The sequence below is a fragment of the Aulostomus chinensis genome, chromosome 3 (genome assembly GCF_037954235.1).
Source record: "Aulostomus chinensis isolate RoL2024-O1b breed Wild chromosome 3, RoL_Achi_v1.0, whole genome shotgun sequence".
NCBI classification, from domain to species: domain Eukaryota; kingdom Metazoa; phylum Chordata; class Actinopteri; order Syngnathiformes; family Aulostomidae; genus Aulostomus; species Aulostomus chinensis.
The window spans coordinates 18,656,631-18,671,995 of NC_141322.1; the positions used below are offsets into that span (position 1 = coordinate 18,656,631).

At 42.3% G+C, this 15,365-nt stretch overlaps 1 protein-coding gene across 1 annotated transcript; it reads left to right on the top strand.

Annotated features, from left to right (window-relative positions):
• The first annotated feature begins 6,409 nt into the window (after positions 1 to 6,409).
• Positions 6,410 to 14,591, top strand: thumpd3 (THUMP domain containing 3). The gene is made up of 10 exons (XM_086199264.1): positions 6,410 to 6,496; positions 6,899 to 7,148; positions 7,247 to 7,324; positions 7,403 to 7,876; positions 8,686 to 8,816; positions 8,888 to 8,957; positions 9,091 to 9,206; positions 9,413 to 9,517; positions 9,752 to 9,875; positions 13,884 to 14,591. The coding sequence occupies exons 2-10, from the start codon at positions 6,957 to 6,959 to the stop codon at positions 14,091 to 14,093; spliced, it is 1,500 nt and encodes a 499-aa protein (XP_086055390.1). The 5' UTR covers positions 6,410 to 6,496; positions 6,899 to 6,956; the 3' UTR covers positions 14,094 to 14,591.
• Positions 14,592 to 15,365: the final 774 nt, after the last annotated feature.

A 15,365-nucleotide genomic window follows, 5' to 3' on the forward strand; every position in this document is an offset into this window, starting at 1 on the left:
ACAAACACACACATTTAAATTTTGCATAGACACTCAAATACACTTGCAATCATCTATATATTACTCTCATGAAGTCCAATCATCATTCATACAGTGAAATAATGTATGGAAGCCTAGTACAGCCATGTTTTTATTTTTTTTTTTGTTTCTTATTTTACTTTATTATCCACAGTCCCTTGGCAGCTTAACGTCAATACGCCGAGATACAATGACAGGTGTTTACACAGATACACATAATGACATAATTAGATAATGTCTGGCATGCAGGGATGCAGGATAAACTGCAGTTAATGACTTTTTTAATCAATAATTAATTGGTGATGTCAAGAAGAATTAACATATTACCTTAAGAAAACAGCCATTTGTTTTCTTGAGAAAATGCAACACTTTAACCTGTTACTGCTAGAAGATAAATGCATCTACAGAAGCTGAGAATCACCAAGATGTCATTATTTTTTAAATGCCTTTATCTCTTAATCAAGGTTTCAGAATTGCATTATTTTGTCTCAGCAGCATCACTGATGGTTTGAAGACAAGCACACATTAGCTCTCATCTCTTAAAGCCGCCTTTAGCTTTAGCAATGACCTGCCCTGCAGCAAACAGGTGTGTGGAGTGATGCGCCTGTCACGAGGAGTGGAATGAGAGGGTGGCAGTCCAGATCCGCTGATAGGAAAAAACACAAAAGATATGAAACGCAGACAAGAACAAATGAAACAGGTGTGTTAAAACATCTTATCTTTCAAATAATAAATGTGCAACAAAAAGATTAAACATGCACGAATCCATTACAGTAATGATGCTAAACCTCTCACAGTTCAGTGCACACTCACACCTCTGAATTCATGTCATGTAACAAGACCATTTATGGAGGAAAAGAGGCTTGTCAGAGTGACAGACGGAGTGTGTTTCCTGACAGATATTGCCATCGAGGTGCTTCGGTGTGTTCTCACTAGCAGGAGACTGTTTGTTGTCTCTCTCCTTTGCTGAAGGAAGAACTGACTGTTGACTCTCAGACGATGTAGAACAAACCTGCCACTGTGCAATCCCTCTGCATTCATATCCATCTGCAGCTTCATTAAATATTTCATCCTAGGTGTGTCAGATTAACTACTGGCTGTATGAATCATTTATTACTCAGTAACTACAGCCTCAATAACATATCGGTGGCCAGGTTATGAAAAATTCAAGTTTTTTTTTTCCCCCTGTTGAAAATATGCCATGCATCCTGTCAAAATATACCTAAATATATATATATGCTTCACCCCGATATCAAGTTTCATGCAGTCAACGAAGCACTCAACATAATTCCGTTTACAGACAAGCAATAAGAAAACATGAACTCATCAGCGAAATGATCTCATTATAGCTGCAGACTTTATGGATTTCTGGAGAAAACCTTTATCAATCATTTATTAACATCTATTTACTATTAGTCCCCCGTGTCTGCGGACTTGATAGAATTTTGATTCGTAAACTGAGGAGCATTTTCAGAACCAATGCATTACCAGTCCACGAAACTCCCTTTTTATCAATTGTAAAGATAAAGCAATAATAGAGATGTTTTTTTTTCTCTTAAATAAAGACAGTACAACTCATTAACCTTTCAATCAAGGTGCTGAATTGTTCGAAGTTTCACCCAAAAGCTCTGGAATGTATTTTAGATGGTTTCAAATGGTAATGGAGCTGATTCAACAAACACATCTCTCATACATCAAGGGCATGGAGATATATGTCAGTCACACTCATATTATTCAGTTGCAGCCTGTTTGTGCTGAACTTAGAGGACAACAATGTTTTAGGAAGATAAAGGCACAAATGAAGTGGTGCAATTAGCTCGTCACCCTGGAGAGTCAAACTGAACAATTACAGAGAGAACAAGATCCCATTTCCTTCCCAGATTATACATTCACACAAATGAGGACGCCGCTTTAACTGTGCCGTCATGCTGTTGTAGTATAGTTGGAGTTCTTTGATGGCCTTCTGATGTTTAGATGTGGCTGCTGCTTCTGCTGCTGCTGCACACAGCACCCACAGCCATCCTCACCAGAGAGTAAAAGCCCCATGGTACTTTAAATGGCTTCATGCAAAGGCAGAATATTTGACCCCTTTCATTCTTGTGTGTTCCAGCCACACCACCCTGCACGACCTCGATAATAAACCTAGTTGTCACAGTTTTGACTGAGTCTACAAGTCTGAAACTTCATAAATGCACAGAGCTGTTGCCTTACAATGTTGATTTCTCTGATAAAGTGAGTGTTTATGGAGTGTAGCAGGCTATAAGAGAGTGGCGAAGAGAACTGTGACTTCCTGTGTGATTTATGTCAGTCGTGTCTGTGCAGTGTCGAGTCTGACTTGTTTGTTTCCTCTGCATCTCAGGAGAGCACACACTTGACTGTGATGCCCGCTGGAGGGACAGCAGGTGGGGGGACTCGTGTGTTTGTTTGTGTTTCAGGCGTCAACAGAGGCGACTTTGATCCCACCCATCATCCCTCTTTTCCTCAACCCTACCCCTTTCTCCATCTCTCTCTCTCTCTCTCTCTCTCCCTCTCTCTCTCTCTCTCTCTCTTTCTCTCGCTCTCTGGGGATGGGGGGGGGGGCTGAGAAACTGACTGCAAGGTACAAAGATACATTGTGAAATCTTCTTAACCCTTCATCTTTAATGGACAAAAAAGAGTCTGAGCTGATGTTGTTCCAGTGTGTGAAACAAATGTCAGCCCGCTGTCAGAGCTGGAAGGGAATGAAAGGTGTTGAGAAAAACAAAACTTTTTTTTTTTTAAGTTCAAATCAAGTAGGGAACACTAATTACTCAAATAGCAAATGAAAATGTGGGCTTCCAGTAATGACATTGAGTTGCTTTTCTTGTTTTGTTTTTTTCCTTTTTTTTTTAAGATTTTTTTTCTCATTTGGCCTCTTAATTGACACTTTAATCTAAAGAATATTGCTGGATGAGACCTGCTGGACATCTGAACTCAAAGAGAGATAACGATAAGTTTGTAAGTCTACGTCCCCCTCTTTCTCTTCTTCTTCTCCATCTAGACAGATTTTTGCATGATGTGAGAATTATTCATGATCACAGCACCTAATTGATCATGTCTGGTCCAGTCAAGCTACACTAGCCATCCGTGATGAGCATACATAAAAGGGCAGGTTTCAATTATGTAGTCCAATACAAGCATTGAGTAAGCGCATCAGTCTGGGCCTGGATCATGAAATGTGCCGACACACAATGATATTTTTAGTCCTTAAAGTAGTCTTTCAAACAGGAAGCAAAGCCTGCTGTAACTCCTGGCTCCTGACATCTATTGTGTCCCTCTTGTAGCTAGCAACAACCCAGGCTTGCAAAAACTTCTTTGCTACAAGAGGGACACAAAGGATTGCAGGAGCAGGGAGTTACAAACAGCCATCAGGATTTGCTTCCTGTCTGTAAGACTTCATTGAGGGTTAAATAAACCAAGGTGAATAAGAACGCGTCATGCATCTGGACGGGCATTTCATGGGTAAGGCCCAGCCATTGCACGTTCCCGTGTTTTTAATCAAATAAAAGATAAAATGGTTGAAAACACTTGTTTTTGGAGAAAAATAAGAGCAAGTGTGTCTGCGCTATGGTAAATGTTCATGTTGTCATGGAGTCTGACCTACACAGAAGACAGCTATAAAAGCCTGTCTCATCACCTAATGAACTAGTGTCTGGTTTACCAAATCTTTTCATATGTTTGTTTCCCGTCGGTCCGATCACTCTAATGGTTATCAGATCTTCACGCCTGCTAACTGATTTTATGAAATACTGTTACTGGTTTACAAAGTACTTACTGGTTTGAAATACTCTTCTGACCTGCTGAAACACAATGAACCATCCAGACTTTTCAGATAATCCGGGGCAGGTTTTCTCTCTGTTCCCAGTGTCTGACCAAAGATGGAAAATTCCCATTTAGTTTTCATGCTCCATATATCAGGAACAAACTCCCAGAAGAGTGAAAGGCTGCACCACTTCCTTTAACCTCTTCAAATGTGGGACTGTTTATTTTTATTTCCCGCAACTCTGTAACTGTACTGCAAATTTCAATGTCCTTTTAAATAATTTTTTTGAAGCTTTTTTTTTTTTTTACCCAATTTTATTTAAATGATTTATCTAAATGTCTTTTAACATAATACTTTTTTTGTTTCCCTTTACTTCTTCTTTCAGTATATCTTTCAGGTTGATGACTCAAAGGAAAAATAAACATCAAAAGACTTTAAAGTTCCATATTGCGTGAAGACAAACCTTACAACATTTGGAAGATGCTGGATTATTTCGGTTGGATTAAACGCAATTTAAAACCAACAAAAGAGCAACATCAACTGTCGTCAGCGCTCTTCATCACATTGATTTTGGTGTTCCTGACATGGAATTTTACATTTAAATCAGCACATTTTCAACCAAATATCAAGGTCTAATGATGTTTTCCAGTCTATACTGGTGCTGTGCAACTGCACTCGCTGTCGTAAACTGGTCATCAATCATCCATCCAGCACTCGTGCTGAGACGCCGGCTGCGCATATTCCTTAAGAAGCAGGATTATAGTATCTCTGTAACTGTCGCTCCTATTCCTGAAAGTTTAACCATAACTGTCAGAGAGATCTAAAGAATAATCCCAGGGGTCTTCTCCACACTGGGAGAAAATCCCACTATAAAAATCTCACATGGATTACCCCTCCTGACGGCTTTGATGATAGTCCCTCCTGCATGCTTGTCTTTTCCCCTCGTTGCACATTATTGCAGCTGAGGTTGAGTTATATATAAAGATAGAAGCCGGTCGTAACGCCTGAATTACTCTATTTGATCATCTGTCCGAAGCTTGAGTCCTTTCAAGTCTTTTCTTATTCTCAAGCTATAAAACGATTCAGTTTCAAATCAGTTGATCGTACGCTAAAAGTTTACTTTGCGAAGCTGGGTTATAAAATCATTAAGTTGGCAAAACTTTGTCTGACTGTACTGGACAGCATGAGCCATCTGTTGTGTAGGATTTTTAGTTCCCTGACATCAACACACACCCACTTGTCTCAGACTTCACACTTACGAAGCAGTTGGAGAGAATAAAGCTGGCCTAAATCAAAAAGAAAGAGAAAACAATAAAAGCTTTTCAATAAACATATGGTTTGTATGGTCCAGGTGCATGAAACAAGGTTGGGGCTATATTCAGTTTTGGACAGTAATTCAGTGGCGTAACTAATCACTAATCATATTTCTGTAAAAACTGGGTACAACCTTAGTTTTGATGATTTGTAAACAGCATGCAAGCTTAGAAGAAAGACAGTTCCACTATTTTAATTTGGTTAAAATCATAGTGTTGTTGGTAGGAGCAGTAAATACAGTTTAAACTGCAAAACAGACAACAACAAACCTGTTCAGACAATTTCTAAAACAACGCTGAACTGCACCCTGGCAAAGACAGGCCCTACCTGGGCGTGAATGATGGCTGACCTACGTTTGCTTCATCAGCTGGGATTCTGAATCCAAATGTCTCGGAAAACCAACTGTTGGTTTGAGGCCTCAGCTGCAGTTACCAGTAATTACACTGACAGACACACACAGACACATACAAGCACTGTCGGGGATGAAGAGTCCAACTACCAGTATCGCGGGGTGTGAGGAAAAATGATATAATGAGTGGTGTGATGAAATGTTGGTCACATGGAGTCATGAGGAAAGTAATGAAATTACTTTTGAAAAAGAGTAATGGGTAATGCATTTGTTACGTTTGTTTGAACAGCCAGCTCAACCCTGTTGTTTTCTGTTAAGGACTGAACTTGCAAGCAACACTAAATATCTATGCTGAAGTCATCTTTTGTGTGACTTCTAAATGTCATGAATCAAGAACCTAATTTGATGATGAGGGATAATTGTGCCATTAAATATATTGTGTTGTCTTGGGTGAATCTATTTTTTACTCTTTCAGTTTGCTACAAAACTTATATTCTGGTGTCCTCTGTCGGTCATATTAGTAACTACACTCAGTAGTAGCCAATGAAAATGAATGAAGACCCATCCGTAATCAAGACAACCCCAGATAGAAACTATTTCCTCTTTGGGCTTTGAACCTTCAAAAATAAAGATAAGTCTTTCCACATTCAGGGAGTTATGATGTCATTTAGTACTCAAACATAACATCGGTTGATTTGAGTCACATAAAAACACTGGTTTTACAAAACAAAATGAAAATACGAAACGACTTCATTTTTAATAGATTCCATATGAAGTAGATGAGAACCATGATTACAACGTTACGACTTATCAATTAAGGTTGCTTATTAATTCTGTTTATTCCCAATTATAATTATTATTATTATTATTGTTGTTGTTGTTGTTGTTGTTGTTGTTGTTTCTTAGTTTAATACTAGATTTATTTTGAAGGATTTAAACCGGAAGTCTTCGTGTTGACGCTGCTGGTGCTGAAAGGAAATATCAAGTTGTACCTCGTGTTTGACAGCCGCTTGGCAAGTTTGTAAGAGAATCCGGTAAGATGATCATTAGTTCCCCCACAGAACCGGGGAGCACGTCGCTTTGACACACTACACAACACATCAAGAGTTTCATATTGATGCAATGTCTGTTTCCATATCTTTAATATTCCGTCATAAGAACTTTATTTCCTCTAAAAGCTAACGTTAGCCAGCTAATTTCTGCTGCTCAGTATTTTGCTTTACCGGTTTGTTCATTCCTAGTTTACACAAAAAGGTTATTGTAGCAGTATAAAAATGGGCCTTTACTTCTCCGCATGTGGGTATGAACCACCAGTAACGTCTCCTGTATTCCCTACTATACGTTGCTTTAACCGAAGGAACTCGTCCTCATGCAGAGCATCGAACGTTAGCTTCAGCCAACGCTACTAATTCAGCGCTTCTCTCTGCTGGTGCCAGACATCCAGCATACCGGTTAGTTAGCCGGTTCCCTCTGTGACCAGTGAGAGGCACCGACATGTCCTTCTCCGCGGGCGACGGGCCTGCAGAGCCTGATGCCACCATCACGGTCATCGTCGGAGCCACCGTGCCCACGGGGTTCGAGCACACTGCTGCAGAGGAAGTCAGCGAGAAAATCGGGGTGGAAGCGCGAATAAGCAAAGATCGTGGGCGGATATACTTCCCAATAACTACTGACAAGCTTTCCCAGGTAAGATGAGAGCTTGAGCAAAGAGCTTCATTCTCCCTTCAGCGTTAAGTTGTATCACAGAGACAACATGATGTGACACATTACTGTCCTCTGTGCAGGTCCATCATTTGAGGTCTGTGGACAACTTGTTTGTTGTGGTGGAGGAATATGATCATTACCAGTTCAAAGACTCAAAGGTAACATGGTCAACCTTATTCAGATGTAGCTGGTGTCAGGTGGATGTGCTCAAGATAACGTAGAATGCATCTGTACAGGAGGAGACACTGCAGGAGCTGCAGCAGCTTGCTGCCAAACTCCCATGGACTAACGCCTTAGAAGTCTGGAAACTCAATCGCACTCTCAAAAAGAAAAAAGGCCACCGAAAAGTTACGAATGGCACCAGAGGAAAACCTGGCAAGGAGACTGTTGACCTGGCGGCAGCTGACTCTGAGCAGCAAGAGCCACCTCAGCCATCATCTGCTGCTGAAGCCCAGACTGAGGCGGAGAGCACACCTGACATGGAGACCAGCAAGCAGGAATCAGAGGAAGCAGCGCCTGAGGAAGCAGCGCCTGAGGAAGCAGCGCCTGAGGAAGCAGCGCCCGAGGCCAAAGTCATCAAGTTCCGCGTGACGTGCAACCGGGCTGGTGACAAACACAGCTTTTCCTCAAATGAAGCAGCCAGAGACTTCGGTGGCGCTGTGCAAGAGTTCTTCCAGTGGAAAGCAGACATGACAAAGTTTGATATCGAGGTAAGGGTGTGAGTTGTGACGGGACTGGCTCGAAGTGAATACCATCATTCTAGCCAAGAAAAACAGGCTAACTCACACTTCTTGATAACAGCGTGAGTTAATATTTAGATTAAAGGGTAACAAAAGAAAGAATAACATCTCCATGAGCTAGAATTTTCCATTTTGAGAGAAGCTTTTCTTTTTTTTACTTGACAAGTGGAGCAGTGCCTCAGCTGACTTCACCCGCGAGTGGAAGATCGATGGAGAGGATAAACATGATTTGGTTTGGTTTGAATCAGTGCTAAAAGTTTAGCATCATTACAGTGCATGTGAGCTTCTTCATTCTATAGAGTTTGGACACGTTGACTGAAGATGTGTTGTAAACTATCAATTAACAGCCGATACACGCAACATCAAACAGTGTGTCCTCCTCACCACGCCACTGCTGAGTGTTCCTTAAATTCCACTGAAGATGCAGTTAACCATCAGGAATAATCTGATGTTGCCTAGAGAGACACACAGACACACTGACGTCCCTTCTCTGCATTTCAGATTTTTAGTCCAGTTAATCCAAAACAAAATGTTTCTTTGTTGGGAGGAACAATGATATACTTTCTCAAAGTCAGAGTATTTATATGTTTTCTATGTAGTGTACAAAATGTGAATATCTTGTGATTTTATTGTTATTCTTATATAACAAATGTCGACCGTTGGTCAAAAAAAGCTTTTCTGAAATGTCAGATATTGTCCAAAAAAAACCCCAAAACATCTTGCATCTCTGTTTGGTGATGGATGTTTTGATTGATATCCTGGACAACGTTGCGCCGCAGGTCTTACTGAACATACACAACGAAGAGGTGGTGATCGGCATCGCGCTCACTGAAGAGAGTCTTCACCGAAGGAACATCAGTCACTTCGGACCCACCACTCTTCGCTCTACCCTGTGCTATGGCATGCTCAGGTAACTCTGACATCGTCTGCCCTGGGTCATGTGATCGTTGTCATTCTTAGTACCCGGTTGTGTTTTGACAGGTTGTGTAAACCTCAGGCAGCAGATATAATACTTGATCCAATGTGTGGAACGGGAGCTATACCTCTGGAGGTAAGCCAGCGTTATTTTGTTGTTAGTTTAGCAAAGACAGCGTGAGGAATAAACACAGCGTGTATCTGAAATCACTCCTCAACATATCACAGCGTATCCACTGACTCCTAACTGGGAATTGTTCCTTCACCAGGGGGCCATCGAGTTTCACAATTCATTCTACATCGCCGGTGACAACAATGACATGGCTGTGAACCGCACGGTCAATAACATATGTCACATCCAGAAAAGGAAGGCAGAGAAGAGCAGGTGAGAGCCGAGCGCTGAACCTCTGATTAAATCTCTGATTGATATCAGCCCGGCGTGCGTTGGCGTTTAAACCAAGTGCGAATCCTTTAAAGAGAACATACCTGGTTGAAATGAACAGAAACGATCCTTTGATGAGGTTAGTGTGAATTCAACTAGACTTAAATGATCATCTGTAAATTGATACAGGGTTGTTGTTTTTTTAACAGTGCATCTGGACTGCCCATAGACACTGTGCAGTGGGATTTGTGCAATTTACCCATGAGGAGCAGCTCTGTTGACATCATCATCACTGACATGCCCTTTGGGAAGAGGTACTGCAGCCGTGGTGTACATGCTTCTGTAGTCGAGGTTTTTTTTTTTTGGTCTTAATGAAGCGTCGTAGCTTAAACACTTTAATTGTTGAACGGGCATTTGTACAACAGGAGACTCTTTGGCCACCTCTCCTTTCATGCAGTACCCTAATGCTAAGGTTGAGTGTACTTTGTCTGTGCCATGACCACTTTTTAAGCTAACATGATACTGAAAAAGCTTTTGTTTTTTGAAAGAATGGGCTCCAGGAAGAAGAACTGGGACCTTTACCCCTCCTGCCTGAGAGAAATGGCCCGTGTCTGCAGACCAGGCTCAGGAAAGGCTGTCGTGTTGACGCAGGATAAGAAATGCTTTTCCAAGGTAATGTAACTCATACACATTTCAACGAAAGTGTTTCCAGGGCTGTTTGGCCAGCGCAGCAGCTTTCCAGATGATATGATGTGACATTAAGTGCAGCCCGGTTGACTTTTCTTTGACTTTTTTTTTTCTTTTTTTGGATGCACTCATTTTTTTTGGCTGTGCACCTCTGTATTAGCCCCCCCTTGGGATGTTCAACTGATTCAAGGGCAAGCATTGACAAGGACAGCGGTTCTTCACGCAGGGTGAACTTAACAACAACATGACACACAGAGAGTTGTGAGCAAGTGCAGCTACAAACCCACAAGCACTTCTGGGGTCAAACCCAGACAAGGAGTCTGAATGTAGGAGTCAAGTCCTGTTAGCCGACCCTGCTCCCAGTCGGGGTTAAACAAGTTTCAAGGAAGCTATCATCATGTTATGGCCACGACCCTTATTTCATGATAGTAGGTGAGCGTAGGAACCAACCAATTATACATAGTTTTCTGTATTTTCTCTGGAACTTGGTGCTGCTCCTGTCTCCAGCAGGGCTCCCTTGAAAAAGAGACCTTGTAGTTTCAGTGGAGTTCACCTGGTTAAATAAAGGTTAAATAAAATAAAATTAGAAATAATTAAACTCCCTTCTTTATGGAGCAGTGCAGACCTGTTCAAACCCCCAGGGCTGGCGGGATAAGCCTGGGTGAGGAAAGTGAAGGAGCAGCGTTTGCCCTTCCCTCGTTCAGACCACCGAGGTGCCCTCAACTGCTCCAGTGAGCCGCACAGTTGAAGCAGGTCAGGCTGTGCTTGTACTGAGCAGCTTCCAGGTGGGTGCATGGGATCTGAATAAAGGTTGAAGGTTTTTAGAGAGAAAAAGATTAAAGAAACAGAGAGAGGGCATGCTCATGCGTGATCAAGAATGAGACCGCAGAAAGTTGAAACTTAACGTTTCTTGTTAGTATTCAGTATAATAATGATAATAAGAATAATAATTAAAAAAACAGTTTATGGACGATATTAATCGGCGACCCAGCAGACTGGAATCTGCTCTGACTGAGGAGCAGAGTGATGCAGCAGCTGCCTCAGATGATTGAGTCCAGCACGCGTTTGAACGTGTATCACGTTTGACCCACATTTACACACTTCCTGTCTCTGTCTCATGTTTGTGTCTTGCAAATTTGATGCAAATTGATAGACGACATCAGCTCCTTGGAAACTTCGAGAGTTTCCTTTTTGTTGTTGTTGTTTTTGTTGAGAAAACCATTATGCCTTTGCTACATGTCTTAATTCCATGATGGCAATTTTCAATTTAGGGGATTTGCAGTGAATGGGAATAAGAATAGATGCAACCTGTCATTAAGGTCAAAGCACATGAGTAATAATAGGTCTTCCAGTGTTACATGTGATTGAGACATGGTGTTGGGAAGAGAAGTTGCACCTGTCAAACACATCACTTCTATGGTGGAGTCCTGGGTGCAGCTCCTGCACCCTGATGCTTTGCCAATAACATAGAGCAGTTCCCTGTGTTCTCACCAGGACAATTACGCAGTGTTACAATTTCATTTTCCATCCGAGGACGGCTGTATTTAGTTTGACTGATCTCCACCCTGCTAAAATCAGTGGCTCTGCAGTTCTATCACCACACCTCTGTCAGTTTGACGTGGAGGCTTGTCAATGCTCTACTAAACAGCAGTCTGTGTGTATAAATATGCAAACAGTTGCCATGGGAGGGATTTATAAATACATGTCATTTGAATAAAGTTGGCTCTGTTTTTCAGTTGCTAGTAAGCAGCAACCATCTTGTTCGTCTCATCAGCTGATGTACGCCTGAGTCACATTTTGACAGCCTGTCTGTTTGGGAACCCCTGTCAGGATTCACTCAGGGCTCCTTCATGTTAAACTTGGTTTGTTACAGCTACAAAACTCCTCAATCTCCTCCAGAGTTCCTCTTTGGCTCATGCTACTCTCCCATTAACAAAGACTATCAGTCCAACAAAGTTTGCATAATCCTGCTCACTCCCTACCAATAGCAACCTCCCCCACCAGTAGAAGACAGCTACAACATGTCACTAACACAGATGTCTGTCCCTCTGCTCACCAGGGTATATACATAACTACATAGCACGTTGGTCTTTGCCAAAGCAAAGCAAAACATTAAAAACTGAGGACAAGTAAGTGTTGACTCAAAAGGAGCGCCCCGGCTCCTAGTGATGCATGTTCTTAGTCAGGAAAAAAAGCTGTTTTCTCAGGCACACCCTACAGTCTTTGTGGCACGGGCTAAAACATCAATCTTGTGTCTGACCTCACCGTTACTATCACTATCAGCAGCTCCAGCTCCAGGCCTGTGACCCCTTTTCCTCTTTGGGCAATCAGTTGAGTCAGTGATCCCTTATTACCATAAAACTTGGACGTGTGTGTGTGTGTGTGTGTGTGTGTGTGTGTGTGTGTGTGTGTGTGTGTGTGTGTGTGTGTGTGTGTGTACAAAGTTTGTTAGATCATTCAGCTCCAGATATCTGCAGCAGCCCCCTGCCAGTCTTACATAATGTAGCACCGGGAGGAATTGACCAGCTGTTAATAAAAACAGAATGTAATTAAAAAGTTATGCGATGAGGCCTCTCCACCTGTCGCTATCAGAAGCACGTCTGTGCTGAATCCTCTCAAGGTGTTTAGTTTCTCCTCTGAAGCCTGCCATGCCTCATGCGACATAAACTGAGGAATAATTGATTCTTGACGCAATGATGATTCACTCCTGCATGTCATTTCTGCTGTGAGCTATTGATGCAGCACTCCGATTCTTTACAGTCCTGCCAAGCATGAGACACTCCAACCACCAAACAGATAATGGACTGCATGCACCAACAGTACCATGACAAAAACCTGTACACAGATTTGCAGGACTTTGTTCAGACAAGGATGGCGCCCACATCGTCCAGTAATTGGCCTTTTTGGATACTTCCCAGCTCACTGTCACTGTGTCATGAAGGGTTAAAGCAGATCTGGTGTCTTGGTGACACCATCCGTATCTACTCGTCCGGATTACAGAATGATGGCCGTTCCCATTGAGCCCGGATCTGCTTGACATTCCTGCCTGTTAAAAGGAAGGTTTTCATTGCCGATGTTGCAGGATGTGCTTGCTGATGGAGAATTGTTGGGTGGAAATTCATTGAAGGAGTGAGGTGCTGGACCTGCTCTACTTGTAAAGTGTTGTAGATAACTTTTGTTGTGATTTGGCGCCATACAAATAAAAATGACTTGACTTGGGTGAATGTGATGGCATCACCTGCTTTGTTACGCTGACAGGCTAAAGGAGCTTTTTTGTCGGGGCAGGTGCTCCACCCGCTCACGGCGGTTGTAGCTACAGAGCTCAGCGTTTGAGCTCAGGAGATTCAAATGTTCTCACCAGGCAACACAAACAAATCTGCAGTCACAGACGATACCCGCGCTCATGTCATTTTCTCACGGCCGTGAGCTGAAACATTTGTAAACTTGTTGGTAAAACTCTGCCCTCATAAATATCCTTTTTTTTCTTCTTCCTTTTTTTAGTGGCGGAGGGGTGGGGTAAATACCTCAAAGACCATGTAAAATCTCGCAAAGCCACACGGACCGGCGGGTCCAGCTTCTGGCTCTGAGCTTCATCTAGACTAAAGATCAGAGGAAATACTTGTGCAAACTGTTTAAACTCCCAAAACACTGAACTCTCAAAGCCCTTAATTGTTATTGAAATTAAAAGTTAGCATTGTCATAAAGTAAGGTTGGACCCTGATGGGAAATAGGCATTCCCGGTGTTTAAAAAAAAAAAAAAAAAAAAGTCAGGCCCAGTCATTCAAAAATTGCATGCGTTTGTTGTGTTTATGCAGCTCTCCATCAGGTTTACTCAAGCTAATGCTGTCTGCCTGCAAATACCTTGAGCACAGACCCACTCTGTCTCCTATTAAGTCGTCACAGTTTGACTTTATCCAAGCAGAGATCCTGCTTTACACAACACACATGTCTCATTTGTTTAGTTCCCCCTCATAAGATTGATGTCGTCCGCAGGCCATATCGAGGATGGGCGGACTGTGGAGGAAGCTGCTCACTGTTTGGGTCAACGTCGGGGGTTTACATGCTGGCGTCTACCTCCTCAAGCGGACCGGGGCAGTGTTTGGCCAAACTCCTGAGGATGTCCATGAATCACTGGGAACAGTTCACGCACAGCAGGAGAAGACCGATAACAGGGAGCCTTCTCAATCCACATCCGGGGTTTAAGTTCTGAATTTACTCTCACGGTCGCGGTGGATTAAAATTATTTATCTTCTCTGCGATGGTTTAAACATGTTTTTTTCTTAATTCAGGTTCTCCGGTTGAATGGCCAAGTGTGATGTTGCTCAACGGCAACTGGAAAGAGAAACACTGGTGCCAGTATTCTGTAGCCCCTTAATGGCTCTCACACTCCTTTGTTTTTATGAGACTGTTAAACGATGATTGAAGGTGATTTCATGGCGCCTCTGAATCTTGCCGCGTCCAACATCGTACAAACTGCATGATGCCATTTGTTGTGTTTAATAAAATTTGAAGGAAAAAAAAAAATTGGATCGATGTTGATTAATTGCACATTGTGCCGTGATCTGTGTGAACAGGCTGTGGGCTGAACATCAGGTCCTGATAATGAGGCAGAACCGCAGCCAAGTCTTTGTTGAGAAGGTCTCAAGTACATCACATGGGTTTGTTTTTTTTTTTTTACATCTACTGTAATTCCCTAGTTATGACTGGCAGCTCCTGATGCTGGTCACAGGTCCGAAACTTCTGAAACGCATCAGAATAAATACTTTTACAGAAGTAAATGGGATTGTGATTCATCTCGGCGTGAAGGGGAAATGAAAGGCCTCAGTGTTTGCTGCAGTGGCCGTGACAGCAAGAAGCGCTGGACTGGATATCACGTAGCTCGTCACGTATGACGTGAACCGGCTAACTGACGGTGGCGCAGCCTCAAAACGTCAAGGGTCGGTTCTTTGGAAGCATCTCCTCACCTTGTGCAACTTGATTGATGCTGATGGAAATTATATTATTAAATTAGACAGGTACACAAGTTTATTTGACATTTTAAGCTTGGGGAGAGTCTCAAGTCTTCAAGTCGTATCAAGTTCAGATGAGGTCATCGAAGTCATCTAATTTGACTTCATTCTTGTGACTCACCCTAGTTACAGGTCAGCTGTCTCCTAACATTAATGCACCAGCTAGACTCCGACAACCACAGCAAGTTTACAACTGCTCCTGCATCATCCTATTTTATTTGCAACACTTAAGTGTAGCCTTCAGTGCTTGACCCTCTGAACCCAACACAAACTTGTAATTCGAAAATACAGAGGGTCATTTGAAGTGGACAGGGGAGTTGTACTTAAAAATGTTTCCATAGCCGACGTTTGCAGGAGTTTTGTGTTTTGGAGCAGCTAGAAATGAAATAAGGAAGCATCTACTTAGGACTGAGTGTGGGGTTTCATCTTCTTGAGAGCTGTCAACATCCCTCTCTGTCCTTCCTGT

What these genes read in the sequence shown, in the direction of transcription:
- thumpd3 (XM_086199264.1), top strand. Translation starts at nt 6,957, where the DNA reads ATGTCCTTCTCCGCGGGCGACGGGCCTGCAGAGCCTGATGCCACCATC. An exon ending in ACCAGTTCAAAGACTCAAAG is followed by an intron (nt 7,325 to 7,402) that starts GTAACATGGTCA and finishes GCATCTGTACAG; the next exon opens with GAGGAGACACTGCAGGAGCT. An exon ending in GACATGCCCTTTGGGAAGAG is followed by an intron (nt 9,518 to 9,751) that starts GTACTGCAGCCG and finishes GTTTTTTGAAAG; the next exon opens with AATGGGCTCCAGGAAGAAGA.